A 27892-nucleotide genomic window follows, 5' to 3' on the forward strand; every position below is an offset into this window, starting at 1 on the left:
AGTTGAGGACTCCTAAGTTGCAGGCCTTTGGGGGCTCTGCCCAAGGAACCATGCGTATGGTAGGTGGGTTCACCTTGGGCTGACCCTCTGCTGGGCCCACCTGCCCCACCCTCAGATGGCCCCTTGAGGGGTGCTGGCTACTGGGAAGGTGGCTTAGTGATGAGGGACAGGATAGGGGCTGCACACCTGTTGGCCTGGACCGATGGACTGACTCCAGGTGGAGACCGACTTCTCGGCAGCCCCATGAAACTTTGGGCTCCACTTGCGTGTCCCACACCCCCGCCCCACCACGGACACTTTGGGGAGACCCACAGGAGGTGGGCAGTGATGAAAGACACAGAGGGAGGCTCTCCTCTCCCACAGGCCCAACACAATGGACAAGCTCCGTGGCGCAGGCCTGGGGCACGGACACTTGGAGGACCTGCCCGCCCTGGCTGTCGTTTGCTGGGGTCCAAGTTCTGCCCAGACCCGGGCCCCCGAGCTCAGCGAAACTACAGGCCAGGTGGGAAGTCAGGGCTGCTGCTGGACTGGGAGGTCTAACGGCATCTGGAATGGGACCCTGGCTTGAGGAAAGGTGGGGTGTCCACACAGAATGTGCAACCAGCAGCAGGTAGCAAGGGGCACCTGCCCAGGGCCTCGGCACCTTTGGGAGCAGGAAGAGTGAGGGGGACTCAGAAAGTGCTTTGGATGCCAGGCTGGTGGAGGAGGGGGCAGTGAGCGGGAAGGGAGGGAGAGGAAGATCTCATGGCAGCTGGGAGCAGGTGGGATGGGGGCAAGAGCCCGGGGAGGGGGCCCTAGGCTCTCCCTCTGCCCAGGGCTGGCCAGCGACCCTTCAAGGCCTGAGCTGCTCCTGACCTGGGCCCATGTTTTCAAAATAAAAACAGTAAAATGAGTATCAGGATGGTCATCGGAAATCTAATTTTCGTTGCCGTCAAGACTACTTTGTGCAATTTTTGAAATACCACGTTCTTTCTGTTCATTGCCCCCCGACCTTTCCAGGGCCCCTGCTTTGCTGGCTCAGCCAGTCCCTGGACGCTGACTGGCCATGTAGTCGTGAGGTGAGGGGAGTCCACACCTCTCCAGGCCTCGAAAGCGAGGGAGACCTGAGGACTCCCAGGGCTTGGCCTTCCTGCCCCCAAGGCCAGCATCAGGCGAAGTAGGCGTAGAAGAAGATGTTGACACACATGAGCAGGATGGCATGGAAGCCACACACGCGGGCCCAGAAAGTGTGCTTCTGGGGTATTCGGCCATCACCTGGGGGGCAGGGCAAAGAGACAGGTGAGGGCCACAGGGCCACACCCAGCGCCCCCACCTCCCGGACTTCTTGGGTGGGAGTTAGAGTCAGGGCCTAGGGTCACACACCTACCTGCTTTGGCTCCCACGGGCACATCCTGAGCCAGGGTCCACCAGGTAAGGTTCTCAATCTGCAGAGAATGATCTGGATGGGGGGTGTGGCAGGACGGGGGTGTGGCAGGACAGGGCCGGGCCCGGACGGGGACAGGGGTCAGGGATGGTAAGTGAGCAGCTGAGTTCAAAAAGGGACAGGGGTCCAGAGCTAGAAAATGCCGGAGTCGCAGAGTGTCAGGGGTCAGAATGGGACCAGCGTTAAAAGTTTGTTAAAGGTCGGGGGTCGGGGTCAGGGGCCAGGGCAGGCTCACCTGAATCCCCCGGGGGGGTGGCGTCATCAGGCTCCCGGCCACCACCACGACTCCACTGAGCACAAAGAGGGCGACGGCAAAGTGCAGGTAGTGGATACTGCCAAGGATGGACGGCCGCGTGTCCGGGTCACCGCAGGGGGGGGCAGGGTGCAGGAATTCCAGGACCAGCCTTGTGGCGCCCACGGCCAGCCCCACCATGAGGCCCCAGAAGGCCCCCTGGGGAAGAGGAGGCGGGGCAGGTGCACCGTGAGGGGGAGGCCAGGGTTCCCCCAGCACACACACAGCCAGCAGGGGGAGGGGTGGGGTGGGAGATGGGAGCCAGACACAGCTCGTCCGCAGGAAGACGACGGAGTCTGCCCCCCACGTCCAGTCTGCTGCCCCAGCTCTCCCCATCCCCCACCCACCTGCTCATTGGCTCGCCGCCAGAAGATGCCCAGAACAAAGATGGCGGTCACTGGGGGGGCCAGGGAGCTGGTCACTGACTGCATGTAGATGAACAGCTGCCCACTGTTGGAGTCCTGCAGGATGGGGATCCAGGCCACGCTCACACCGATGAGCACCACGATGACCAGCCTGTGGGCAGGCGGTGGGGCGTGCTCGTCCCTCAAGACCCTTTCTCATTCTCCCCCATCTCCCACGGTCACTAAGATTTGCTCTCCAGCTGTCCCCTGCCACCCCAGCTCCAGCCTCCTCCCCAGCCTCTGGTCCCCTCCTCTGGGGATGTGGCCAGCCCTGCCCTGCCCCGAACCCTTCTGTGGCTTCGGCCACCTGCAGGTACAGCCGCCCGACTCAGCCTCTCTGCTCCTTCTTGTCCCCCCCCTCAAGCCCCCCCAGGCTCTCCCCTTTGTCCTCAAGCACTCGTCCCACTTGCTTACTGTCCGGCTCCCCTTCTGGGCTAGACGCACCAGCCCCTGGCACACAGTAGGTGCCCCGTAAACATTTGGTGGCTTCGAGAATGACCTGCAGCCCTCGCATTCCAGCCAGACTGCCCCCCTGGCGGTTTCTCTAACGCTGGTGGGGTCTGGCAGGAGCGGTGGCCTGTGGCTGGCACACTCCTCACGCCCGTAGCCCAGGGCTGCTGACCTGCACCCATCGCAGATGACCTCTGTCCTAAGAGGGCAAGGGCTGGGGCTGGGCAGTCTGGGTCTGGGTTGGGACGTGGACTCCTCAGCTCTGAAGCTCAAGACTTCTGGCCAGAGGAGCCCCTTTGCCTCCCTACCCTGTGTGGACTCCTCCTTTTGGCTCCTGCCTGCCTCTCCTCTAGGTGGGAGCCCTCCACCGCAGGGACATGCTTCCTGCAGTCAGCAGCCGCCCATCGGGAGCCCACCCAAGAGCAGCGCACTGGGCCAGAAGCCCAGACTCAATAACGAGTGGGCCCCGGTCCCTTCCTAGCACTGAGAGCAGAGCAAAGAAAGCAGATGAGCCTGTTACCCTGTGCTAGGGGTCTGGGCTGAGGGGGCCCAGAGGAAGCAGTAACCCAGGAGGGCTTCTAAGCAGAGGAGGACCTCCTCCAGTCTTGAAGAGCTGTGGGGGCCAGCTAAGGAGACAGAGCTGGGGTGAGGCATCCCATCTGCTCCTTCTTGGCTGAGTACCCCTCGCCCCTGTGTCCCGGCTCACTTGGACACCGCTCACCCCCAAGGTGGGTGGTGGGTGAGGCCTCCCGGACCCTGCACAGGACAGCAAGGGCGAGCGAAGCCATGTGTGCCGCTGGGATGGGTCCTTCCTGTCTGCCTACCCGCCTGCCTCCCTTTCTTCCCTTCCAAGCCTGAGGGGGAGGGTGGAGGGAGGAGGTGCCACCTTGATTAAGGCTAATTAGCCCTTAGCCTGGCAGGCGGGTGGGCACTGCCCTCTTCAAAGGCATAGGCGGGCTCCATTAACACCCGGCCCACCCCACCCTCCCCACACAGGCTCCTGTGTCCAACACCGGACTCAGCATCTCTGTGCAGGGCCAGGTGTCTCCAGAGTGGCCTGGACTGGGGCCCTTGCCTTCCCTCTGCCCTCTAGGGTTTCCCCTTCCAGGGGGACCACAAGCCCAGAGGCTGTTCCTTCTGCCTAGAATAGCCTTCCCCAACTCCCCCCCCTGGCCAACCCCCTCCTCCTCCAAGGCTCAGCTCAAGGCCCTCCTCCTCCAGGAAGCCTTCCAACCCCATCCCTTCCCGCCTGCACACACACACTGCCATCAGGATGACTGACTGTCGTCCGTGGTTGCAGGGGAGCCCCTCAAGGGCTCGAGGTGAAGGCTTTGAGATCTTTCTGGGTCCCCCATCTTGTTCAGCTCTATGCAGGGAGGCATCGGGCACTATTTGTGGACCGAATAATAGGCAGAAGGTAGAATGGTAGACAGACGGGGGTAGCAGGGGAGGGAAATGAAGAAGCAGAAGTACCAGGCAGAGGAGCCTGGCAAAGATCAGGGCCCCAGATGTGGGACTGTCACTTGCCCCAGGTCTGCGATGGTTTCTCTGGCCCCACCCCCACCTAATAAGACTGTCAGGGTCATCGGCATGCCCCTGCCTGTCCCTGACCCATGGTGGCCTCCTCCCCAGTCCTCTGCACATGCTCCGCTGCCCCTCTCTCTGTACGTCCCACATCCCCTTGGATCAAGGCTCCAGAGACAGGACCTCATACAATCCAGGAAACACAGCTTAAATAGTGTTGTTTTAGGCAGGAGGAGGCTGGAGGTGTTGCGGGGGTCTGGGTGTTTCATGAGGGAGATGCATTAGAGCTGAACCCTCGCCCAACACCTAGCCTTGGATCCTTTCCCACCTGACCAAACTGGCAGCTGAGAGAACTAGGACCCAGAGAGGGTGAGCAACCTGTCCCACATCACACAGCCGCGTGCCCAGAGGCAGGCTGGCAGGGCCTGGGTTGGCTGGGGCTTGACTTGGTAGGAGAGGTGGGAAGGAGGGTCAAGAGCCCCCTGGCTGGGGGTGAGTTGGTATAGAGGGGAGGCCAGTTTAGGACTTTGGTCTCAGGTGGGAGCAGGAGGGAAGCCTGCTTCTGAGGAGGGCAGGAAGTAGGGGGCACTCAGGCGTCAGGTGTCCCCGGATGCTGAGCCTGGAAGGGCTTTGGAGGAGTCTGTCAGACGAGGGTGGGCTTCCGGGGCCACACAGCCACTGAGGAGAGGCAGGGGAACCACATGGCAGGGAGAGGAGGTCAAGAGGCCAGGCCCCGGTGACACAGAAGCATCCCGTAAGGCAGGAGGGAGAGGCTCCTTGTTTTGGAGGAGGCGGTGAGCCTGCAGATGAGCTCACGCTCACCTGCTGAGTGGCGTGTCCCAACAGGGCCCTTCTGACAGAAGCTCGGCTGTTTTGCATCGCTGGGACAGCTGCCTGGAGCTCCGGGGGAGACCCTGCCCTGAGGATGGGCGCCATGGGCCCAGAGCCCGAGGCTGCGCTGTTGGTCAAGCTAGGCACCGGCCGTTGGGGCCCTCGACCGGCGGAGTGGGGGGCTGCATGGCTTGGAGGGAGACAGGCCGGTAGGACCCGGGAGAGGACCCAAGCAGGCAGGCACATGCACACACTCAGTTCACCCCAAACTTTGCAGAGTTCACCCCAAAGGACTCCCAGGTACTCTGCTGAGTACGGGGATGGAGGGCTGGGCCAGACACAGCCCCTGCCCGTCCTCGTGGGAGTGGAGGTTGGGGGGGCGTCAGGGAGACACATGTGCTGTGGGAGGAGTCTGACCATGATCCCCTGTGGGAGGCTTAGAGGGGAGAGGGGCTCATTCCTTAGTCGGGAGGGCTACATGGAGGAGGGAACACTTGGGCAGAGTCTAGAAAGAGTCCCCTGTGGGAGGCTTAGAGGGGAGAGGGGCTCATTCCTACATCAGGGAGGGCTACATGGAGGAGGGGACACTTGGGCAGAGTCTAGAAAGATCGTGGGGTGAGTCATTGAGGTGATAAGGAGGGGACAAGCAGGGCTAGGAGGAAACGGCAGAAGCTCAGGGGGGCCAGGGACAGCTGTGGCCTGAGTGTGGCCCCCCCTGAGAACTGGCTCTGGGCCCCCTCTATCAGGAGGGCTAAGGGCTCAGATTGGGGGAAGACAGAGAGATCTCTGGGACGGTTGGGGAAGGGGGACTGTCCCCAGCAGAGATTCGCTCAGAGTTGCAGCTCAGAGAAAGAGATACATCGAAGATGAGGGCTGTCACCATGGTGGGGGGGGCGGGCAGAGCCACATGGGAGGTGAGATGGACCTTCCTCCAACCCGCAAACTCAGACTTACCCCTCAAAGGCCCCCTCTGGTGGGGCCTCCGGGGCCATCCATCGTGCGGCTGGGGAAGCCCATGTCCCAGCCTGTCCCCGGTGCCCGGCAAGCCTCCCCCCCCGCCCCCGCCAGCCACCATACCGGCCCACCAGCAGCAGCTCCCGCTCGCCAGCGCGGGGCCTCAGCCGCCTCCAGATGTCCATGGTGAAGAGTGTACTACTGCTATTGAAGATGGACGTCAGCGACGACATGAGCGCCGCCATCATCACTGCGATCATCAGCCCCCGCAGACCTGGGGGGTGGGGACAGGGCGCCTGTGACCTGGCCCGGGAGCCCCTCCTGCCTGCGTCCCCCTGTCTGAGGCCCCACCGTGAGCATCGGCCACTCACAAGCCCTGGAGAGCAGAGCCCCAGGAGGCTGGAGGAAGGAGGCTGGAGGTGTTCGAGGGAGAAAGGCCCAGTCGCGAGAGGCTGGGGGCCAAGGGCAAATGCAGGGGGCGGGGCGGAGGGGGTTACTTCTGGATTTGCGGCTTGCTGGCCCCATCGTCACAGCCGTGACGGCTTCTGCCGTTCTGGGTGCAGTTAGGAGCACCCTGTTTGTACAGAGCCGTGCAGATGACAAGGCACTTTCACACCCAGGCCTTCATTTGACGGAAGCATTATTAACCCGTTTGACAGAGGAGGAAGTAGGAGCTCCTAGCGGGAGGAGAGGTGCCCAGGGACTCACTGTGGCCAGTGGCAAAACTCTGGGGTGGGGCGGGGACAGGAAGGCCTGGGCCAGGACCCTCTGCTTAGAGGTCACAACCTGGGCAGGGCGCAGTGGCCGGTGTGTGGCCGGCCCCAGGAGCCACAGGGGGGACCCCTTTCTTGTTGGCTCTGTGGAAAAGGAGATGCGGTTCCCCAGGGGAGAGAGAAAAATCTACCCAGGGATTGGCTGGAAACGAGGGAGGGGTCCCCATCGAGGTGGATGAGGCTCTGCTTTGCAAAGCCTTCTGGGAGTCGTGGGCTTGAGAGGGGCTGAGGGTGGGGAGCCTGGAGAGACGGAAGGATGCTCAATTTCCGACTCAGTGCTGTGTGGCGTCAGGCTGGTCGGCTCCCCTCTCTGGGCCTCGGTCTGATTCTATCTCCAAGGCCTCTTACACCTTTTCTTCAAGTGTCTAAGCACCTCCCCTCCATCTCTGATTCTATCTCCAAGGCCTCTTACACCTTTTCTTCAAGTGTCTAAGCACCTCCCCTCCATCTCTGCCGATTGTCTGTCTGTCCTCTACCTCCAGCCCTAGTTTAAACCTGACTGATGGCCCCCCCTCCCCTGAGGGCTCAGCCTCCCTGGTGCTATTTTTGCCTGGCCCTTGGTTCTGTGTCTGACTCGCTGTGTGACTTCCAGGCATCCCATGGCCCTCTCTGTTCAGTTATCACGATGACAGGGCTGGGGCCCAAAGAAAAGTGAGTTAGATCACGGTTTTCCCTCAAACATCTCTCCATCCTGTTTCTCTTGCTCAGGGAGGTGGAATTAACTTGGGGCTTCTTCTCCACCCATTTTTCAGACAGGGAGCTCAAGGCCTAAAGAGTGGTTATGGCCCAACAATGGCTGGGTGTCAGCACTCGGGGGCTTAGCGAGCTACCCCCGCCCCCCAGAACAGAAGAGAAAGGTGAGGCCCAGAGGTGGGAACCCACAGCGAGGCCAAGCCTTGCGCCAGGCAGGGTCCCAACATTATTATGTTTAATCCCAGCAACAACACACCGAGGGGTGGGTAGGTGTCACTATCTGGAATTTACAAATGAGGACACTGAAGCTCCCAGCAGGGAAATGACACGCCCCAAATATCTCAGCCAGCAAGTGGCAGAGCTGAGATTTGATCCCAGGTCTGTGAACTCACCCTGGGCCTCCACACCCCGGGAGAGAGGGAAAGCAGGGCAAGGCCTGGAAGCTTCTATAGGGGAAGCCATGGGGAGGGAGGGAGACACTCAGGGTCTGAGAATCTGGAGCTGAAACCAGGCTGCAGAGGGTCTCAGAAGGCTATCTCCTCTTTTTGCTCTGCTGGGACAAGAAATGTGGGAAAGGCCAAAACCTGCCCCCATGTTCTACCTGTTGGGGGAGGCAGGAGGCGTGGGGCTCATGGGGGCCCGAGCTCCTGATCCCAGCGGAGTCGGCAGTGGGTTGGAGCAGGACAGACCGGGGTCTGTGGCTCAGCCACTCTGTCACCATGGAGAAGTCACTTTCCCCGCTCGGTGCCTCAGTTTCCCTATCTGTAAAGCGGGGCTAACAACTACCTCATAGCCGGAAGTGGGAAGCAGTTTGACCTCTGTCAAGGGATGGCACAGCACAGGGGAAGAGGACAAGCTCTGGAGGCAAATTATCCGGGTTGAGAACCCAGCTCTGGGGCTCATTGGCCACGTGACTTTGGGCAGGTCTCTTCAACCTCTCTGGGTCTCAGTTTCCCCATCTTTAAAATGGGGGTGATGGGACGCCTGGGTGGCTCAGTCGGTTAAGCGTCTGCCTTCGGCTCAGATCATGATCCCAGGGTCCTGGGATCGAGTCCTGCATTGGGCTCCCTGCTCCGCGGGGAGCCTGCTTCTCCCTCTGCCTCTGCCTCTCTCTCTCTCTATCTCTCATGAATAAATAAAATCTTTAAAAAAGATAAAAATAAAAAATAAAATAAAATAAAATGGGGGTGATAATATCAGCACTTAGGGTTCTTGGAATGATGGAAGGTAGTCCCATGCAAAGTCCTTGGAATCCTGCGTGGCCCATGGTGGGGCGGGGGGGGGGAGGCGTGTGAGTATTTTCCAGTATTATTACCTTCCTCTCTTTCCCGATGAGTGAACATCCCACTTGGATGTCACACTGGACCCAAAGTGGCCTCCACAGCCCCCGGTGCCCCTCGCCCTCACCAGTCCCACGCGAGGTTCCACCCCTCACCCTGCCGGGACCCCACCCAGAGTCTCACCAATGGGCATCAGTTCCATGACCAGCTTAGGGTAGGCGATGTTGGAGCATCCGATCTCAGCCCCGCAGGCCCGAAGGCACTCAGACGGCACCACACAGCCCACGTCATCTGCGTCAGAGGGATGCCCAGTATATCCCAGCTGCTCCACCCCGCCCTTCGGACAGCCGTGAGCACCTGAGGGTGGGCCAGCCCCCGGCCCAGCCCTGCTCTGTCACCTCCTCTGACCAGGAGCTATGTGGTCCTGGGTCACGAGGAGGGGGCTGGCCTCAGAACTATTCTGGCCCCTAAAGCCTTAACTTTTTTCCTGCCTGGTGTCCTCCGTCGTAATGTCTTCTCCCTCTCCCAGGCCAGGCCAGGGGGCTCACCTGCTCACCCACGTGAGTAGTCCACTGTTAGAAGCCATCTGGGGCGCTGGTCTCCCTCACCCCCCTTCTGCCCCCACCCCTTCTCCCCAGAGGGGCAAATGCAGGCTAGAGGGACACCTTCCCCCACCCCTGGGCTCAGAGCTTTAGGCCGGGTCCTGTCCCCCTGACCCCCCCACCTGGAGCCATCTCCAGCAGCTCCTGGAGGACCCTTAAAACACAGGGGAGCCAGATCACACCCTGGTCAGAACTCTCCAGTAGTTCTGCTGTCCACAAGACTCTCCAGTCATCGAGACGCTGGGCTCCTCCAGTCGTGTCCCTTTCCTTGCCGCCCCCCCACCCTGCTCCAGCCACAGGGGCCTCGCCGTCACCTGAGGCCTTCCCCACCAGCCCCTCTGCCCAGGCCTTCCCAGGAGGACTGGCTCAGAAGTGGCGCCCTGCAGCAGGAGGGGCGCACTGCTCATTTGTGGACTGAATGGACTGAGCCTTGCATCCGGGCCTCCCTAGCAAGCTGCCCCAGCAGAACCCTGTTGGGCGGGGTGGGCAGGAAGCACGGCACCTCACTCCCAGAGCTTGCCCACGGCAGCCGGGCTCCCCAGCGCAGTGCGGAGAACACTGGTCAACCCCACGTTCTCGGGCTCCTCCCATGAAGTACTCTCTCCACGCCCCATGGGCTGCCCGTGTCCCTGGGATTTTCAGCAGGGGGCCCACAGCGTGCATAGCTGATGGTGGGGGAAGTTCAGAAACAGATGCCACCGACCAGCGCTCCAGGGGGAAGGGAGGCCAGTGTGGGCGCTTACATTTCAATCCGGCAGCAGGCATCGGCGTTCCCCAGCCACGGTGCTCCCCTTGCAGGCCAGGCACTCCTGAGTTAACCACTGTCCCCTCCAAATGCCCCTTCTGAAAAGTCCCTCCATGGATGCCCAACCCATGGCAGGTGGGTCTCAGAACCCTTCCTCCAGGCTAGCAGGGCTGGGGCAGCATCCCCCCATCCTCAATGACCTGGCATCCCGGGTCTCTAGCCCAGCCCCTCTCTGGAGCTCCAGAGCCCCCTAGCCCCATGGCTTTTCCTGCCACATCCCTGCCTGCTTCACTTGGCTCCCTGCCCTGCTCCTGGGCACCAGCCCCTCCCCGCCTCCCTTCCATCCTCCCCATCCTTGCCAAATTACACCTCTGCTCACACTACTTACTTCTCAGGAGGCCTCCCCCCCCACCCCCCCCCACCCCCACATACACACTGCTGGAGTCCCTAGCTTCCGGGGGGGGGGTGGTGGTGGTGGAATCCTTTCTGTGGCCTTTCAGGTCCTTGTCAACTGGTCCCAGATCCTCCCATCCAGTGTGCATGCATCAGCCGCCCGGACCTGCTGGTGTTTTCTCATACACACCCAGCACTTTGCCGCCTCCGGGCCTTCGCAGACGAGGTCCCCTCCTCCCAGGACTCCATCCTACCCTTGTTTACCTCCTGCTCCCTGGCCCATTGCAAAGGGCTGGTCCTCTGAGGCTTTCTCTGACTCCCTCTGCCCTCCCCCCAACCCTAAGCCGGCAAAGCAGCTTCCTCTCAAAGGCTCCTATGGCCGAGGATTGAATCATGATAGTTTGTATGCATATTTTACCTCCCCTACCAGACTGGGAGCTCCCCCAGGGCGGACACCGGGTTTGAATCATCTCCAGGTCCCGGGTATCACTCGGTGTAGGGCTGGGCCCAGAAAAGAGATCCTGCGAACATTTGTGAATGAATGAGTGAGTAATGGAGTGAATTGTTCTCAAGAAGGAGGCAAGGCACAGGAGGAGAGGAGGAGGAGAAAGGATGCCAGAAAACAGTCCTGATGAAGTTCAGGCAATATTTGATCCAGCTGCAGGCCAGCGGTGCGCAGATGAGAACTTGGGACCACAAAGGGCATGACTGGCCTGGGACACACAGTTGGACCCAGGACAAAGCCCCAGGCCCCATGGCAGGACTTCGGGGTGGCGGGGCACTGGGGTCCAGCATACAGAAGGCAGGTGATTGGGCCCCTGCTGACAGGTTCTGGGCCTGGACTGGCCTGCTCTGGTGCCCGGACCCAGCCCTCCTGGTAGAGACAGGTGAGGAGTCACAGCCACATAATGGCTCAGAAAGCCCGAGTCAGGAGATTCTGGCCAAGTTTATTCAGCCCATTCCAGGCTGTGGGCATGGGCCTCCGCCTCTGGGCACCACTGGCTCACTTGCCTGAGTTTGTGCTGAACAGCAAGAAAGAACAACCTCTCCTTTATGACAGTGGCAGAGGTGCGCCATTAAAGTCCCCTGAATGTGCCACACTCAGGATGGCAAGGGCCAGCGGGGGGGAGGGGGGCTTCTGAGTTGGCCAGGGAGCCAGCTTCTGTGGGCCTACGAGCTCCCCAGCTGGGATCTACTTTTGCATTGGCACCTCCGTCCAGCCAGGGCCCACACCAGAAGCCTGGGAGCTGCCCCTCTCCTTGTCTCCCACGTCCTCCCTCCCTGTGGCCGATACCAAGTCCAGCCACTGGGCTTGGTGACCAGGTGAACTGCACCACCTCCTTACTGCACCGCCTTGCCCCCTCTAACCCACCCTCCCTGCATGCAGCAGAGGGAACTTCTAAAAACACCATTTCTGTCCACCATCCTTCCTGCTCACACACTTCTGTGGCTCTCCATCCCCTGCAGGAGGGATCACAAGCCTCTAAATGTGCCATTCATGGCCCCTTACCCTCTTAGCCACACCTCTGGGCCTCTGTGTTTGCTGTTCCCTCTCTCTGGAATACCCTTCCCTCTTTCAGAAACTCAGGGAATTCATATGGATTCATACTTTCAACCTATGGATGTCTGTGCAGGCTTTGGGCAATATCCTCATGGCACAAATAACTCTGTGACCCGTGACAGCCTCTGCCAGTGTCTGTTGATGGACTGAATGACCCTTTCCCAAGGAGGCCACTGGACATAAGACCAGGAGGGCTAATCAAGTTGCTCCCCACTCCCTAACCAGGCCTGGCCCATCCCAGGGAGACAATCCAGATGTGGATGTTGCAATAAGGAGCAGGAGAAAAGCACACAGACCTGATTTTAAGGCCAACTATCCCAACGCTCTACTGTATGATCCTGGGTGATTATTTAAGGTCTCTGAGGCTGTTTCTTCCCCTGTAAAGTCCTTCTGGGGGACATCCAGAGGCCAAAACTCAACCTCAACCTAAATGTCACACCTGACACAAAAATTAATTCAAAATAGATCACAGATTTAAATGTAATATGTAAAAACTATCAAACTTTTAGGGAGAAAATAGTAGATCAGGACCTAGGGCTAGGCAAAGAGTTCTTAGACTTGACAACGAAAGCACTACCCATAAAAGAGAAAATGGATAGAGTAGACCTCATCAAAATTAAAAGTTCAGTGTGAGACACCTGTGAAAAGGATGAAAAGAAAAGTTACAGAACAAAATCAGTAAAGTTGCAGGATACACAATCAGTATACAAAGATCGGTCATGTTTCTATACACTAACAATGAACCATCAGAAAGAGTAATAAAGAAAACAATCCCATTCATGATGGCATCAAAAATAACTAAATATCTAGGAATAAATTTAACCAAGGAGGTGAAAGACCCGTACAATGAAAATTATAAGACACTGATGAAAGAAGTTGAAGATGACACAAATAAATGGAAAGATATACCATGTTCATAGATTAGAAGAATTCATGTTAAAATGTCCATACCACCAAAAGCCATCTGCAGATTCAGTGCAGTCCCTATCAAAATTCCAATAGCATTTTTCACACAAATAGAAAAAAAACAATCCTAAAAATTTGTATAGAACCACAGAAGACTCCAAATAGCCAAAGCAATCCTAAGAAAGAAGAGGAAAAACTGGAGACATCACTCTCCCTGATTTCAAACTGTATTACAAAGCTATGGTAATCAAAACAATATAGTATTGGCACAAAAACAGACATATAGATCAATACAACACAATAGAGACCACAGAAATAAACCCACACATATATAGTCGATTAATTTATGACAAAGGAGTCAAGAATATACAATGGGGAAAGGACAGTCTCTTCAATAAATGGTTTTGGGAAAATGAGACAGCTACATGCAAAAGAATGAAACTGGACTACTACCTCAAACCATACGTAAAAACCAACTCAAAATGGACTAAGGATTTGAATGTAAAACTCCTAGAAGAAAACATGGGGGGTAAGCTCCCTGACATTGATCTTGGCAATTATTTTTTTTTTTATTTGACACCGAAAGAAAGAAAAAAAAACCCAAATGGGACTACAACAGATTAAAAAGCTTCTGCACAGCAAAGGAAACCATCAACAAAATGAGAAGGCAACCTATGGATTGGGAAGAATATTTGTAAGCCATAGATCTGATCAGGGGTTAATAGCCAAAATATATAAAGAATTCATAGAACTCAATAGCAACCCCCCCCCCCAAAAAAAACAAAATCCATTTAAAAAGTGGGCAGAAGATCTGAATAGACATTTTTCCAAAGGAGATATACAAATGGCCAACGGGTGCATGAAAAAGTGCTCAACATCACTAGTCATTGGGGCTATGCAAACCAAAACGACAATGAAATATCACCTCACACCTGTTAGAATGGCTATCATCAAAAAGACAAGAGATCACGTGTGTTGGCAAAGATGTAGAGAAAAGGGAATCCTTTTGCGTGTGTAGGTGTGCGACTGGTAGGAACATATATCAGTGCAGGTACTATGAAAAACGGTATGGAGATTTCTCAAAGAACTAAAAATAGAACTACCATTTGATCCAGCAATGCCACATCTGAGTATATATCTTAAGGAAATGAAATCATTACCTTGAAGAGATATCTGTACTCCATGTTCATTGAAGCATTAGTCACAGCAGCCAAGACATGGAAATAACCTCAAGCGTCCATTAACAGATGAATGGATAAAGATGTGGCATACACACACACACACACACACACAGAAATATTATTCAGCCCTGAGAAAGAAGAAAATCCTACCATTTGTGACAACACTGGTGGACCTTGAGGGCATTATGCTAAGTGAAGTAAGTCAGAGAGAGAAAGACAAATACTATATGATCTCACTTATAAGTGGAATCCAAAAAAAGCTGAACTCAGAAAAAGAGAGTAGAATGATAGGGCTGTGGGGGGTGGAAGAAAAGGGGCGATATTAGTTAAAGGGTACAAACTTCCAATTATAAGATGAATAAATTCTGGAGATCTAACGTACAGCACAGTGATTATAGTTAATGATATTGTATTTTATATTAAAAAAAAAAGTTACAGACCAGCAGAAAATATGTGCAGACCATAGACCTGACAAAGACCTTGTATTTAGAATATATAAAGAGCAGGGAACCCTGCTGGCTCAGTTGGTTAGGCTTCTGACTCTTGGTTTTAGCTCAGGTCATGATCTTGGGGTCGTGGGATAGAGCCCCATGTCGGGCTCCATGCTGGGTGTGGAGCCTGCTTGAGATTCTCTCTGTCTCTCTCCCTCTGCTCCTCCCCCCCACCCTTCCCCACCCCCACTCACACTCTCACTCACTCTCTTTCTCTCTTAAAAAAAAAAAGTATAAAGAGTTCTCAAAACTCAACAGGAAAAACCGAACAATCCACTTAGAAAATGGGCAAAACACATGAACAGGAATTTCACTGAAGAGGTCAGACAGCTGGCAAATAAGCACATGAAAATATGTTCTATATCATTAGTCATTAGGAAAATGCAAATTAACACCATAGGAAGAGGTTAGTACACACCTATCAGCGTGGCTAAAATAAAAAAATTGTGGGGCGCCTGGGTGGCTCAGTTGGTTAAGCGACTGCCTTCGGCTCAGGTCATGATCCTGGAGTCCTGGGATCGAGTCCCATATCGGGCTCCTTGCTTAGCAGGGGGTCTGCTTCTCCCTCTGATCCTCCCCCCTCTCATGTGCTCTCTCTCTCTCTCATTCTCTCTCTCAAATAAATAAAATCTTTAAAAAATAAATAAAAAATAAAATAAAATAAAATTGTGACAACATAAAATGTTGGCAAGGATGTGGAGAAACTGGATTGCTCATATGTTATTGGTAGGAATGTAAAATATACATAATACAACATATATACAAATGAATATGTATAATATGCATATGAATGTTCATAGCAGCTAAATTCATAATAGCCCCAAACTGGAAACAACCCATTGTCCTTCAACAGGAGAGATGGTTGAACAGACTCTGGTCCCCGCATGCCATGAATACTAGCCAGCAACAGAAACAAACAAGCTACGGATACGCACGATGACCTGGATGACTTGCCAGAGAATTATGCCGAGTGGGAGAAAAAGCTAATCCCCGAAGGTTATATGCTGTACTTCCCACTTATATAACATCTTGAAATAACAACATTGCAGAGATGGAGAACAGATTTCGTGGTTGACAGGGGTTAGGGATGGAGATGTGGGTAGCGAGGGAGGTTTCAGCCACACAAATCTACACATGCGGTAAAGTTGCATACACACACACACACACGAACACTTGTAAACTGGTGAAATCTGAACAAGTTCTGGATTGCACTGATGTCAATTTTCTGGTTATTGTATTATTGTACTAGAGTTCTACAAGATGATACCATGGGGAGAAACTGAGAGAAGGATCCCAGTGACCTCTCTGTTGGTGTGTTGTTGTTGCTGTTTTTAACAACTTCCTGTGCATCTGTAAATACGGTCAGGTAACTGCAAGGTTGGAGGGCTTCATGCCTTTCAGCCCCGAGAGCCAGGATTCCCTTCATGAGCCCCAGGGCCTACGTGCAGTCATAATAGCAAAAGGAGAAGCTGAGGCCCGTAAACTCTTGTTCTGGGTCCTTGGTGGCAGTGAAGCTATATAAATCAGGCTTCAGGACCCCAAAAGCAGTGCTGGCCCCCTGGGACCGCCTGCCTCTTCTCTGTGGCTGAGTGGGGTGGGGAAGATGGGGGTGTGTGCGCAAGAGTTGGGCCTGACTCCAGCCCACAGCAGCCCTCTCTGGCTCTCCCCATCCCAGGGTTCAGGAGGGCGCTGCTCATCATGTGGGACCAGTCCTGGGGGGTTACCCCTCCCAGCAGGGAGCAGGGCTAGGGACTAAGAACTGGGTATCTATCTGCTCTCTGCACACCAGGCTCTGTAAAGGCTCCATCCTGAGTATGGGTCAGACAGTGCCCTATCCTTGCGTTGGGGCCTCCCAGTCCAGTACCCCAATTCTACTTCCACAACCCGACAGCTGGGTATCTGCACAGACTTCCCGTCCCACCTGGGAAACGATACTGGTAGGGTTGGACCAAGTTTACCAACAGGCCCCGCGGTCAGGGGGAGGGGCGGTGCAAAGATTGTTGACTTGCTGTGTGTTCTCAGTAGGAACACTGTCCCTCTCTGGGCTGCAATGTTCCAGGAGCTGTTGGACTTTGGTACCTGGGCTTTCCAGAATTCGGCCACCCCGGCACGGGTAGCAGCGGAGGAAACGCGGAGCACGGCCACCCCGCGCCGATGTCCCTGGGGGGTTGGCGGGGGTGGTGAATCAGCTTCCGGCCCCGCCCCCAGGGCGGCACGTGACCGCAGGTGGCGGCGGCGGGGGGGGCGGGGCGGCATTAGTCACCAGCCCGTAGCCGCCGCGGGTGCGCTTCGCTCCGCCAGCGCGGCTTTCCTTGCCGGCTGTGCCCCGCGCCCGCGCCCGCCCGGTAAGCGAGTCCCGGGCCGCGGCCCCGGATCCCGGGCCCGCCAGCCGCGCTTCCCCGAGCCTCCTCCGGGCAGCCCTCTCGGGTTGCGGGGTCGTGGCGCCCTCAGATTTTAAGACCCCCGTGCCCTTCCCGGAAGCTGTCGGAATGCGGGGCGCCGCCGAGCTGGTCTAGCGGCCCTCCGAGTTGTGCCCTGCCACCCCCACTCTTGGAAACTTCTGGGAAGTTCCCTGCCTGCCCTGGTTCCTCCCAGAAGTTGCCTAGGACTTTAGGCAGCCCCACAGTTCCTCCGGGATGCGGGTCCCCCCCCCCCCCCGCCCCTACTGAGAGAGGCACACCGCGCCCAGGCGTGGGTCCCGCCCCGCCATCTCGCCCACTGCCGCCCCACCCCCGCCCTGTCACCCTGTCGCCCCTCCCCGGTCCCGCCTGCACCCTGCCCTGACCTCTGCGTTCACTTGGCCTCTCCCGCAGACTCCCTATGGGCAGAGCTGCTGAGGCGCAGGTGGAGCCCCAGAGTGCGCCCTGCCGAAGTCGGGCCGGAGTTCGGAGCCCGACCTTGCCGAGTGCTCTGTCGCCCGCCCACCCCGCCACAGGCGTCGGGGCAGTGGCAACATGGCCTTCTCCCAGGTGCAGTGTCTGGACGACAGCCACGTCAACTGGCGCTCCAGTGAGTCCAAGCCCGAGTTCTTCTACAGCGAGGAGCAGCGGCTGGCCCTGGAGGCCCTGGTGGCCCGCGGCAGGGAGGCTTTCTATGAGGTGCTGAATCGGGAGAACATTCGGGACTTCCTGTCGGAGCTGGAGCTCAGGCGCATCCTGGAGACCATTGAGGTGTATGACCCAGGCTCCGAGGATCCGAGGGGTGCCGGCCGGCCCCGGGGTCCTGAGGACAATGGCGTTGGCGACAGCGAGGAGGCCAGCAGGGCGGGTGGGGACCCCACTGAGGCCGAGCCACTGCCCTCTCTGGAGTACTGGCCCCAGAAGTCGGACCGATCCATCCCCCAGCTGGACCTGGGCTGGCCTGACACCATTGCCTACCGTGGTGTGACCCGGGCCAGTGTCTACATGCAGCCCCCCATCGATGGGCAGGCCCACATCAAAGAGGTGGTGCGAAAGATGATCAGCCAGGCCCAGAAGGTGAGCCAGCTGCTGGGGGGGGGGGGTGGTCCCCCCGAGGGGAAGCCGGTCCCCAGCATCTCTGCCAATTCAGTGCGCGTTCACTCACAGCACCAATACGGAGACCGAAACACCGTCCCCCCGTGGTTCTCTTTGCTGCCTCCTCCCCTGCCCTCCTGGGATTCCTCAGTGTCTTTGCACAGGGATAGGATACCTGGGTCCTCTGGCGGGTGACCATGGGCTGCCCCATCTCAAAGGGCCTTTGTGCATTGTTGGGGGGCGGTGCGCATTCTGATTTCCCCAGACCCGGCAGGCAAGCAGTTTCTCCAGAAGAAAGTGCTGTGATGGGGTGGGGCAGGGAGGAATCTCGGGGTTTTCTCTCACTTACTGTCCCTCGACAGGACTCTGATTCATTCCTGCGAAGCAGGAAGCTCTCACGCACGCCGTGAAACACTGTTGTTGCTTTTCTGGGGTGGTGGAGAGAGTCTGGAGTGGTGGAGGAGGCACGGAGACTAAAAAGTAGCCTGGGTCCGTCCATCTGAGGCTGGCCTGGAGGTCCGAGTTCAAATGTGTCTATTTCCTGGCTGCGCTGGGCAGCAGAGAGTGACTTGCTCACCCTCTCTGAGCCTCTTTGTGAGCTTTGTAATGCAGAATCTTCCCAGGCTGGGATGTAGGGGGCGGGGATGGTCCTTGGGTGGAAGCGCAGTGAAGTCAGCTGAGGGTTGCCCACCTGGGTTGAATTCTGCCGGTGAAAGGACCCCAAGGGTTGCTTCTTCTCTACCCCGGCCGCGATGGGCAGCATCCCTGGTGTGGGTAGTCATTCTCAGCCGACACACTGACGCACATCCTGAGAAGGGGTGCTCACCACGTGCCGAGCCAGGCCATGAGCTGGTGCGTCTTCCTGCCGAGGGGAAGTGCCTTCCCGTGGTTTCAGAGCACATCGCGAGCTGATTGATAAAGCCTGCCCAAGCGAGCTGTGCTGAGAAAGATTCTGAGACCAGGTCTGAGCTCAGTAGAGGGTGGTGACTGGTTAGCAACATCTGTGCTGGTGGAGGTATTTCTAGCAGAGTCTAACCCTTTGCCAGGCCCAGAGCAGGGCAGCAGATCGTACGAGCCCAGAACGCTGGCTTTGGGGACCATCCTGGCTGACAGGGCCTGGGGAAACTCTTAGGCCGAGAAACCAGAAGTGGGTCAGGAGCTGACAAGGTGGCCATGGGTTAGGTTTCTAGAAAGGTAGAGTGCCTGTCCCCTGAGGGGGCTGGCAGAGTCGGAGAGCCTGTGTCTCGGAGCCTGGCTCTCGACCTGATCCCAGGCAGCTTTGGGGTTTGGGTTTCTGGTGTGTAAAGTGGAGGTGAGAACGGAGCTGCGTCTTTGGCCGTTGTGAAGATGGAATCGGGTGACCGGAGTGAGGAAGAGTTGCAGGAAGAGGAGGGAAAGTGGGAGGAGGAAGGGGCCTTCGTAGCCCTTGGGCTGAATAATCCGCCCCACAGCTGCTAGGGGGTAGGCAGGTGCAGCTGATGTCATGTCTGACTTGAGGTCGTGGAACCCAGTCCTCTGGGAGGGCCTGTTGGGATCCCATGACCCCTTTTTTAAAAATGGGGAAACTGAGGCCCTGACCTGCTGTGCCAGGGTTCTGCCTCCTCCACCTGTCTCCTCCCCACCAGGAGTAGGAAGGAGACTGGCACCAGATCCCTGCTCGGCATGGCAACAGCCAGCAAGTCTAATCTGCCCCAGACAGGAAGACTGATGGCCTGGCCCAGTGATGGGGCCAGATAGGGGCACCCAGGGCCAGGCTGGGCAGCAGGGCATCCTCCCCACGTGTCTGTGGCCAGGGCTGAGACCCAGCCACCCCATGCAGTCCCATGGGCCTCTTGTAACTTCATTTGCTCCCCACAAAAGCCCCACCAGGCTGTTGGCTTCGCCTGTCTAAGGTGACATGGCAGGGTGAGGTCCATCTTGGGTTGGAACCTCGGTCTGTGTGGTACCACCATCGGCGGGGCCCCCTGACCAGCTGGCATTGCCGCCTGACCCCTCTGAGAATGGGGGCCCACTGCTGAGACTGCCTGCTACTCTTGGACCCAGCAGGAGGATCTGGGGTCTTTCAGATGAGAGCACGGAGAAGAGGGACTTGTTCACACCCCCAGCGCCATGGTGAGCCACGCCCCTGCTTCCCATCCTTTGTGCTTCCCTGTCACATCCATCCAGGGACCCGAGGCCAGCTTGGTGTGGGGGGGTGGGGGGGGCGGGCGTAATGACACTAGCTACTGGTTTTTGAGCGTGAGGTGCTTCATAATTTCAGCTAGTGGGATCTGCCCATTTTCCAGATGTAGAAACTGAGGCCCGACTGGTTCGTCCCTGCCGATGTCACCTAGCTAGTTCTTGGGTGGCGGGGTGGGGACCAGGCCTGTGTTGTCCTTAGACTCCAGGACGGGTCCCCTGCCCATCCTGGCCTTGACAGAACACGGTGACAGGCAGGGCAGGGAGGGGCAGCTCGGCCACGCGGCCTGCAACCCTCCCATCTGCCCTGCTCCTGCGGCTTCCCAGGCTCCAGCGCTGGGCCAAGCCGCTGCCGGATGCTGACGGCGGATGCTGACGAGGTGCTTTGCCTGGCCTGCCCGCCCGCCCGCCCCCGGGAGCTCTGCCTGCCTTCTCTCTCCCCGTGAATCACCTCTTTACCTTCGCCCCCGTGTCCTCCCCCACCCCCCCAGCAGCAATGTGAGGAGAACACTCCCCCCTCCCCAGGCCTGGGATGGGGGGCCCGCTGTCCGGTTGCTTGGCCCGAACACTGACCCCCTGCCCACCGGGGCACCTGGGCTGGGGCTGCTGGTGCTGACTCAGGGCGGCCCGGCCCACCTCCTCCTCCTCCTCTGCCTGGCCCGTCAGCACGGCAGGCAGACCCTGGGGCAGGGAAATGACACAGCACACAGCCCGTCCCAGTGTGGCCGCCCGGGAGAGGCTGTGTTCCCGGCAAGGCTGCTGAACTCCCCCCTTTCCCAAAACACTAGAATGAAACTAGGGGGCCACAGTACAAGGAGCCCAGAGTCCCTGCTCTTCCTCCACTGCTGGGGGACCCGGGATAAGCCCCAGCTCTTCTCGGAGCCCCAGTCATCTCATCTGTAGAATGGGTACGGGCATTGAAGATTGGGTCCTGGGTCTAACCGAACTGGCTATACGGCGCTGAGCAGGCAGCCTGTGCTCTGTGAGCTGTCTTCCAGCCCCAGTGGGCTCTAAGTGTCTGAGCCAGAGCCCCCACCCCTCCTCCCCGAGACCAGTGATTTACCTGGGGAAAAACCTGCTTCGGGGTTCCAACTGCATACCAGAGGTCGGGCCTGTAGCATCATGCCTAGGAGGGATGAGCCCCAGCCTTGCTTGACTGCAGCCTCCGAGAGAGAGGGGTGAGGCTGGGCTGGGTCCTGGAGGGGGCTGCGGTGGCGGGGGTGCCCCCAGCAGGCCCCTAGTGGGATCCCTTCGCCAACCCCAGACAGTCCGGGGAAGCTCCCAGGGGCAGGGGTGAATCGTGTGCGGGTGAGGACACTGAGGGAGTACGAGGGAGAGTGCGTGCGCAAGGCTGGACTAGAACCCACTTCTCGTGCCTGCCGGGTCCGGGCTTGGGAACGGAGACCCAGAGAGGTTCAGTTTCTTGCCTCGGGCTACGCAGCAGCAAGAGACTGGAACCAGGTTTCCTGATGCCTGATTAATCGCACAGTCTTTCCTGTCAGCCCCCTGCCTTCACACGCTGATGTCCTGGCTCACGGCTTGGCTCCCGGAGAATAAAAGCAGCTTGATGAGGCGCTCATTAAATGCCAGGTATATGCCAGGTGCTGAGCGGGCACTTTACCTACACTGGAACCCTCCCAGCGACTGCATAAAGGACACATTGCCTCCTCAGTGCGGATGAGGAACCCGAGGCTTGGTGCAGCTCAGAGACGGCAGACGTCTTGGAGGAACTGGGCCCAGAACCTAGTCTGCAGGCTCTGAGCCTCTTGTCCCCAGGGGAAGCGGCGTCTTGGCTGGACTCTCTGGGCCCTGCCCCTAATGGGAGCCTTGGTGCCTGGTTGCTGCCCCCAGCTTGACTCAGGACAGTAAAAGCCCTTTCATGAGGCTGCTTGTCCCCATCAGGCTCCCAAACACTGGGCTCTCCCGAGGAGGGGAGGGGGCGCGGTGGGGGGCTGGTAGAAGTATGACCACACCGGGACTGGGGAGAACAGGGCGACCGGAGGCTGAGACCCCTGCAAGTCCCTCTGGAGCAGGAGGGAGGGCTCTCACTTCCCCTGAGCTCAGTGGCACCGAGGCTGTCCTCTAGAGGCCCCAGGGATGGCCCATTGCGCTGTTCCCAAAGTGCATGTGGCGTGCACTGGACCCTGGAAGGAGCAGGGGCCGGGCCCAGGCTCAGGCCGAGAAGTGACAGAGGTGCATCCTGCCTGCTCCAGCAATTCCCAGCCCAGGCCCAGGGCCGTCGCCTGCCAGGTGGGGAACGATCTGATAACATAATCCCAGGTGTCAGCTCTATCCTCTCCAAAGGCTTCCTACCTGACGGCGTTTGCATCTAATTGAGAGTTTGAAGAGAGCCAGGAGCAGCTCTGCCAGGAAGGAGGGCCAGCACCTCGGGGCCTGGCGCATGCTGCCAGCCTCCTGCAGCCTCCTGCAGCCGACCTCCCTCCAGGGACCCTGTCGTATTCATGTCCCAGATGAGGATACTGAGGTTAGGGCGCTAAGAGCGGGCCAGGGCCTGCTGGCCTTCACCTGAGGGTCTCTGGTCTGGCGGGCCTGCATGGCACTCCTGGTCTCCCGGGTTCATCAGGCTCATCCTGAGGCCGAGAGTCCTTCCGGGTGGGCCAGCAGAAAGGGGCCGGTCCTCTCACAGTCCCCTGGTTCTCCTGTCCGGCTCAGCCACCCCCTTGCTGTGTAGCCTTGGGCCTCAGTTTCTTCATCTGCAAAATGGGGATTGGACACTTGTCTTGCAACAGTAACAGTGGTGAGCACCCATGAGCTCCTGAGTGATCCGAGGATGCTGAGTGCGGGGCAGGGCCGCCCCTCCACTCCAGGACCCTGCCCCACATCCTGGCAGGCTCTGGCCTGCCTCCTTTGTGGCTCTGGGTGCTCTCCAGGCTTAGGTGTGTTCCCAGGCTACAGGCAGTGCAGGGCGGTGGGAAGAGGGACTTCCAGACCATGCAGACCCATGGCCAAGCCTCAGCTCTGCTGTTACCTTGCCGTGCTGCCCCAGGATGGTCCCTTCGCCCCTCTCACCCTCCGTTCCTGCCCCCTCGCTGCCACGGTGTTGCCGATACCCGGCTCAAAGTTGCGGAGAGGGTGCAGTGTGGTGTCTGCCACCGAGCCGGCGTTTCGTAAATGCGAGTTCTCTCCTCTCTTCCTTCATCCTCCCCTCTCTCCTGACAGCCTCGCTCTGGGAATAGTCTGGGTTGCAAAGTGGTGAGCTCCCCGTCCTGGAGGAGTTCAAGCAGGGGCTTGCTGGAATGCAGTAGAGACGAGTGGGCATCAGGTGGCCCAGGGGCATCAGCCTTCTCTGGCTTGCTGCGTGACCTTGGGCAAGCCCTTTCCAGGCCAGTCTTCCTTGGGGATTAGGCTGCTCAATGACACCACAGCTTCTGTCCCTCCTGGACCCTGGGGAAACTGAGGTTTTACAGGCTTTCGAATTTTCCGATTTGAAAATCCTCAGCTGGTGCCATTCACTGATGACTGTGTGGGGGTCCGGTTGGCTGGACCTTATGCCTGCAGGCCTGGAAGTTTGCAGGGGAAGGGGGCGAGGCCTGTCCCCCCAGCTCATCCACAGGCACAGCCCCTGACAGCCCTCCCCGACGCTCTGCAGGGCCCCTTTCCCTTGCAGCTTTGCTGAGCCTTGGTGAGGGGGCCAATGTCTATCTGGGGAAGGCTGGAGACTCACGGCAGGGCCCACGCTGCTGGGCTGGGCTGGGCCGGGCCGCTGGACAGAGGGCTCTGGGCGTGACCAATATGCGCCTCTTGACCCCATCCTGCTGCAGCCATTTGGCACTCAGGAGGCCCGAGCCTCCTTTAATTGGCCTTAATGAGGCTTCTGTTTTAATAGTCCAGAGGGTGGGGAAAGCGCCAGGGTTGATGAATGTCAGAAGGGAGAAACTCAGGTTATCCATTGCGCCCCCCCATGTTACCGAGAAGGGAAGCTGAGGCTGTGTCCTGGGCCACCCTGGGAAGGAGTGGAAGAGCCAGGAGGCCCTGGGGCATTTACCTTCCAGGCAGAGCTGATGATCAAGAGTCTGTTTCAGGACCCAAGGTGGGCTCTGGGGGTCAGCGGGTGGAGTCAGCTAGGATGTACACAGGATTCCCCTACCAAGGGAAGAGCCCTAAGCAAGAGGCCTCTGCCACCGGCTGACCGTGCGGCTCTGGGACAGGGACTCCCTCTCTGGAAAATGGGAGTGGTCACTGCTGCCCATCCTTAGTCCCTGGAAAAGGGACACCTGCGTGAGTGTCAGAAAGCTGGCCTGGTTATCCTGACCCTGGCTGGGGTCAGCAGGTGTGATGACCTATGCAGACTCCCTCCCTGGGAGGCAGGACCAGGCTGTTCCTTCGGGGACAGGCCTTTGTAAGCCAGAAGATGGGCAAACTGGTTTGGAGAGTGTCAGAAGTCAGGAGCAATGCCCCCCACGGTGGGGCCAGGGGCTCCCAGGAGTCCTCCCCAGCGCGTGGAGAACCTTCTAGGCCTTTCAGCCTCCTTAATCCTGCTGGCACCAGGGGACGGAAGGGGTGCAGGGCCATGTCGAGGACATGGGAGACGGGGGCACTGCAGCCAGGAGGCAGGGGTGTGGGGGTATGTGGTGGGGGCAGGTAGGGGAGTAACTCTGCCCTTCCAGTCAGGGAGGGGGGCCTGTGCCTCCACCAGGGAGACAACTGTAGTCCTCTGGAGTCTCAGTCCTTCCATGTGTACGTGGGGCTGGTAATCACTTCTCTGTATGGGGTCTGCCCAGGGATGCATTCTCTCAGCATCTGTCGGTCTGAAAAAGTCCTTATTTCGGTTTTGGTTTGGAAAGCTATTTTCCTGGGGCAGAGAACTCTAGGGTAACTGTTTTTGCATTTAGTGCCTTAAAGATGTTGCTCCTGTGTTCCCCGGCTTGTGGTGATTCTGCGGAGAAGCCTACTTATCTCTGTTCCTCATTATGTGAAGGTCTTTTTCTCTCTGGCTGCTTTTCAGATGTGATTTTGATGTCCCTCAGTGAGGTTTTCTTCCTGTCTCTTCTGCCTGGAACTCACTGAACTTCCGCGACCGTGGATGGATAGTTTTCTTGAAATGTGGAAAAATGATGGACATTATTTTTTTCATTTTTCTGTCTTCCCCACCCCTTCTCCACCTCGGCACCTTTTGAGACTCCAGTTATGTGTATCCTAGATCCTCTAGATCCCCATTCACTGATGCTCTGGGCCGATCCTGGTTTGTCAGTCCCTTTCCATGGGTCATTTTGGATCGTTTCTACTGATGTGTCTTCAAGTTCACTCATTGTTTCTTCTATGGTGTCTAATCTGGTATTCATCCCGTCCAGTGTATTTTTCATCTTAATTGTTGACTAGTTTCACATCTCGAGGTTCAGTTTGGTGTTTTTTAAGCTTTATTAGGTGGGACCAGAGCAGATTTAGCCCAGGGTCAGAGTTGGACCATGGACCCCATGCTATCACGGCAGAGTCGAGTGTGTTAGAGCCATGTGGCCTGCAAAGCCTGAAGTATTTACCACGTGGCCTTTACAGAAAGTTTGTTGGCCTCTGGTCTAGGGCTTATTTGCCCACTACTCAGGTAATACCCTTCTGAGGACTCTCCCGCAGGCCCTGAATTTTAGAGGGGTCTGCTACAGTGCCAGGGGTGGGGGTGGGGGGATTGTAAATGACTCCTAAATCCTGCGTGAGCACCGGTGACCGTTCCAGCTGCCTTTTTCTAGCAGTTTTGTCCCAGCCTGGATGGTCTCCTCCATGCACATGATGCTCAGTCACCAGCTGAAGGCTCAAGGGGACACCCTGTGTCTGAAAATTCTGGCAACTGTGCTCTGAGCACACCCTGTCTCCTCAACTCAGGGAGACTGCCAGACTCGGAGGTAGCTGAGGCAATCCTGGGGCTGATCTCATCTGTGCAGGTGGGCATTTTACCGCCCCCTGAGGAGACTAAGGCTCTTGCCCGAGGTCACGCGTCTTCCCAGGACACTCTGCAGCCCATGCCACCACCATCTGGGTGTCCATCGGGGCCTTAGTGGGACAGACCCAGAGCTCTGAGGTTCTCTTCACCTCCGACACTTTGCAGGTGGTGACACGAGGCCCACGGAGGGTCAGGGACTTGTGTGCTTGCAGTGCCCTGTTTCCGTGGCTGCTTCTGGGCTGCAGGGAGGATGGGGCTTGTCTGTCTCCCCTGTCTGCTCTGGAGCACTTTGAAGGGAGAGACCAGAGCTGCCTCCTTCTGAGCCTCCTCCACGCAGCTCCATGGCCAGGGATGGTGGGGAAGGTGTTAGAGAGGGAGCTCCAGGTGGGAACCTGCTGGACCCTGACCTGGCTCTCAGAGTCCAGGCCTTCAGGAGACGGCATGCCACTCGGTCGGTTTGCTGCGGCATTTCCAGAAATGCAGACGTGGTGCATGCCCGAATGGCAGGGAGCAGCTGGGAGCGTGGCTCAGACGCTGCCCCCCCTTTGTTCAAGTCCCCCCAGTAACCACCTGAACAATGAAAGTGCTCGTGCTGGGGGCATGGGAGGCCGTGCCAGAGATTGGATGGGGAGGGCGTGGGAAAAGGAGGTTTGGGGAACCACTGGAGGGACGTATTTTGGGAGCTTGCATATACCACCGCCCCCTGCCCCCCAGAGAGGCCAGGGGTCATTTGGGTCTAAAGCGCACTCAAGCCCAGTGCCTGTATTGATCCTGCCATGTTCCCCTCTGCTCTAGCCTCACCCACTTCTATACTGCGTGGCTGGCCCCTGTCTGGGGCACGGCCATCCTCCAGCTCCCCCTAGGTATCATCCAGACCCCACTGCGCTGCCCTTTGGGGCTGAGAACCGGGATGGTTGTCACAGGTGTCTGGCCCCTCCTGGTTCTGTGCCTTTCTTCAAGCAAGGACTTTCCGCACAGGGACCCCCGGAGACCTTCCTTCCCTTGGGAGCCAGCCCGTGCATTCTGTGCCGGTTCTGTATTGGGCTGGCGCTGCCCCATTGGTTCCCCAGCGACGCCCAGCCTGGGATACAGGATGCGCACGTGCCTGCCGACCCCACCCCCTGGCAACTGGGCAGTTGGTCCGATGCTCACACGGACACACTGGTTCCTGTGGTCATGAGGTGTGAGCTTCAACGCGGGGACCCAGGCCACCTGCCTCTTGCCCAGTGCAGTCTCTTAACACACGGCGGGGCAAGGCTAGTCTCCAGATTCCAGCCTCCCCTTCATTGCCTGCACGGCTTTGGCCCTGGCCTTGCCCGGGACCCCTGCGGGGTCTGTGCGAGCTGGGGCTGCAGGGGGCAGCTGCTGTACGCCTCCAGGTGGGGCCGGCAGCTTTGGGCTCTGGCCACGACGTGCGGGCAGGAGAGACCGTAGCAGTGAGCCAGGCTGACATCCCCGTTGGGCAGATGCGAAACCAAGGGCCCGAGAGGGGCCGTGGCTTGTCCCGGGCTTCCCTCATTCCCGCGACTCAGACCATTTGGTCACATTCCCAGTTGACAGCAGTCCCCCGAGGCCCGCCGTAGACCAGGCCCCACGCTGGCTCCGAATGGGGGCTCTGCCCTGGATGAAGTCACAGTGTCACGGGCCAGCTAGGCCACCCAAGATAATTAGGCAAGGGAGTGAATCCCTCCATGCCTCAGTTTCCTCATCTGTGAAATGGGAGCAGCGACCGCTGCCTCACTGCGTGTTTGAGGACTGAACGTTACACCATCCTGCAGCACGAGACCCGGGTTCCAGCCTTCCGCGTCCGGCCCCAGCTCTCCC

General features: G+C 58.0%; 2 protein-coding genes across 5 annotated transcripts in view; one reads left to right on the forward strand and one right to left on the reverse strand.

The window, feature by feature from the left end:
• Positions 1-901: 901 nt before the first annotated feature.
• Positions 902-8445, reverse strand: SLC5A10 (solute carrier family 5 member 10). Its single transcript, XM_045889751.3, has 5 exons — positions 6002-8445; positions 2063-2231; positions 1659-1874; positions 1367-1424; positions 902-1254 (listed from the first exon to the last, which is right to left on the reverse strand). The coding sequence occupies exons 1-5, from the start codon at positions 6136-6138 to the stop codon at positions 1148-1150; spliced, it is 687 nt and encodes a 228-aa protein (XP_045745707.2). The 5' UTR covers positions 6139-8445; the 3' UTR covers positions 902-1147.
• Positions 8446-16769: 8324 nt separating this feature from the next.
• Positions 16770-27892, forward strand: part of FAM83G (family with sequence similarity 83 member G) — a 41343-nt gene continuing 30220 nt past the window's right edge. Inside the window, exons 1-2 of one of the 4 annotated variants that reach the window (XM_064583015.1) lie at positions 16770-16848; positions 17317-17979. In XM_064583015.1, coding sequence (XP_064439085.1) covers positions 17458-17979 — 522 coding nt within the window. In that variant the 5' untranslated portion in view covers positions 16770-16848; positions 17317-17457. Of the gene's footprint in view, positions 17980-27892 lie in introns of all 4 variants that reach the window. The other 3 variants (XR_010408621.1, XR_010408622.1, XM_064583014.1) reach the window with 3 other exon arrangements.

The sequence above is a fragment of the Mirounga angustirostris genome, unplaced genomic scaffold, assembly GCF_029215605.1.
Source record: "Mirounga angustirostris isolate CCGP_5_RB_7025 unplaced genomic scaffold, mMirAng1.0.hap1 SCAF_17, whole genome shotgun sequence".
Taxonomy (NCBI): Eukaryota; Metazoa; Chordata; class Mammalia; order Carnivora; family Phocidae; genus Mirounga; species Mirounga angustirostris.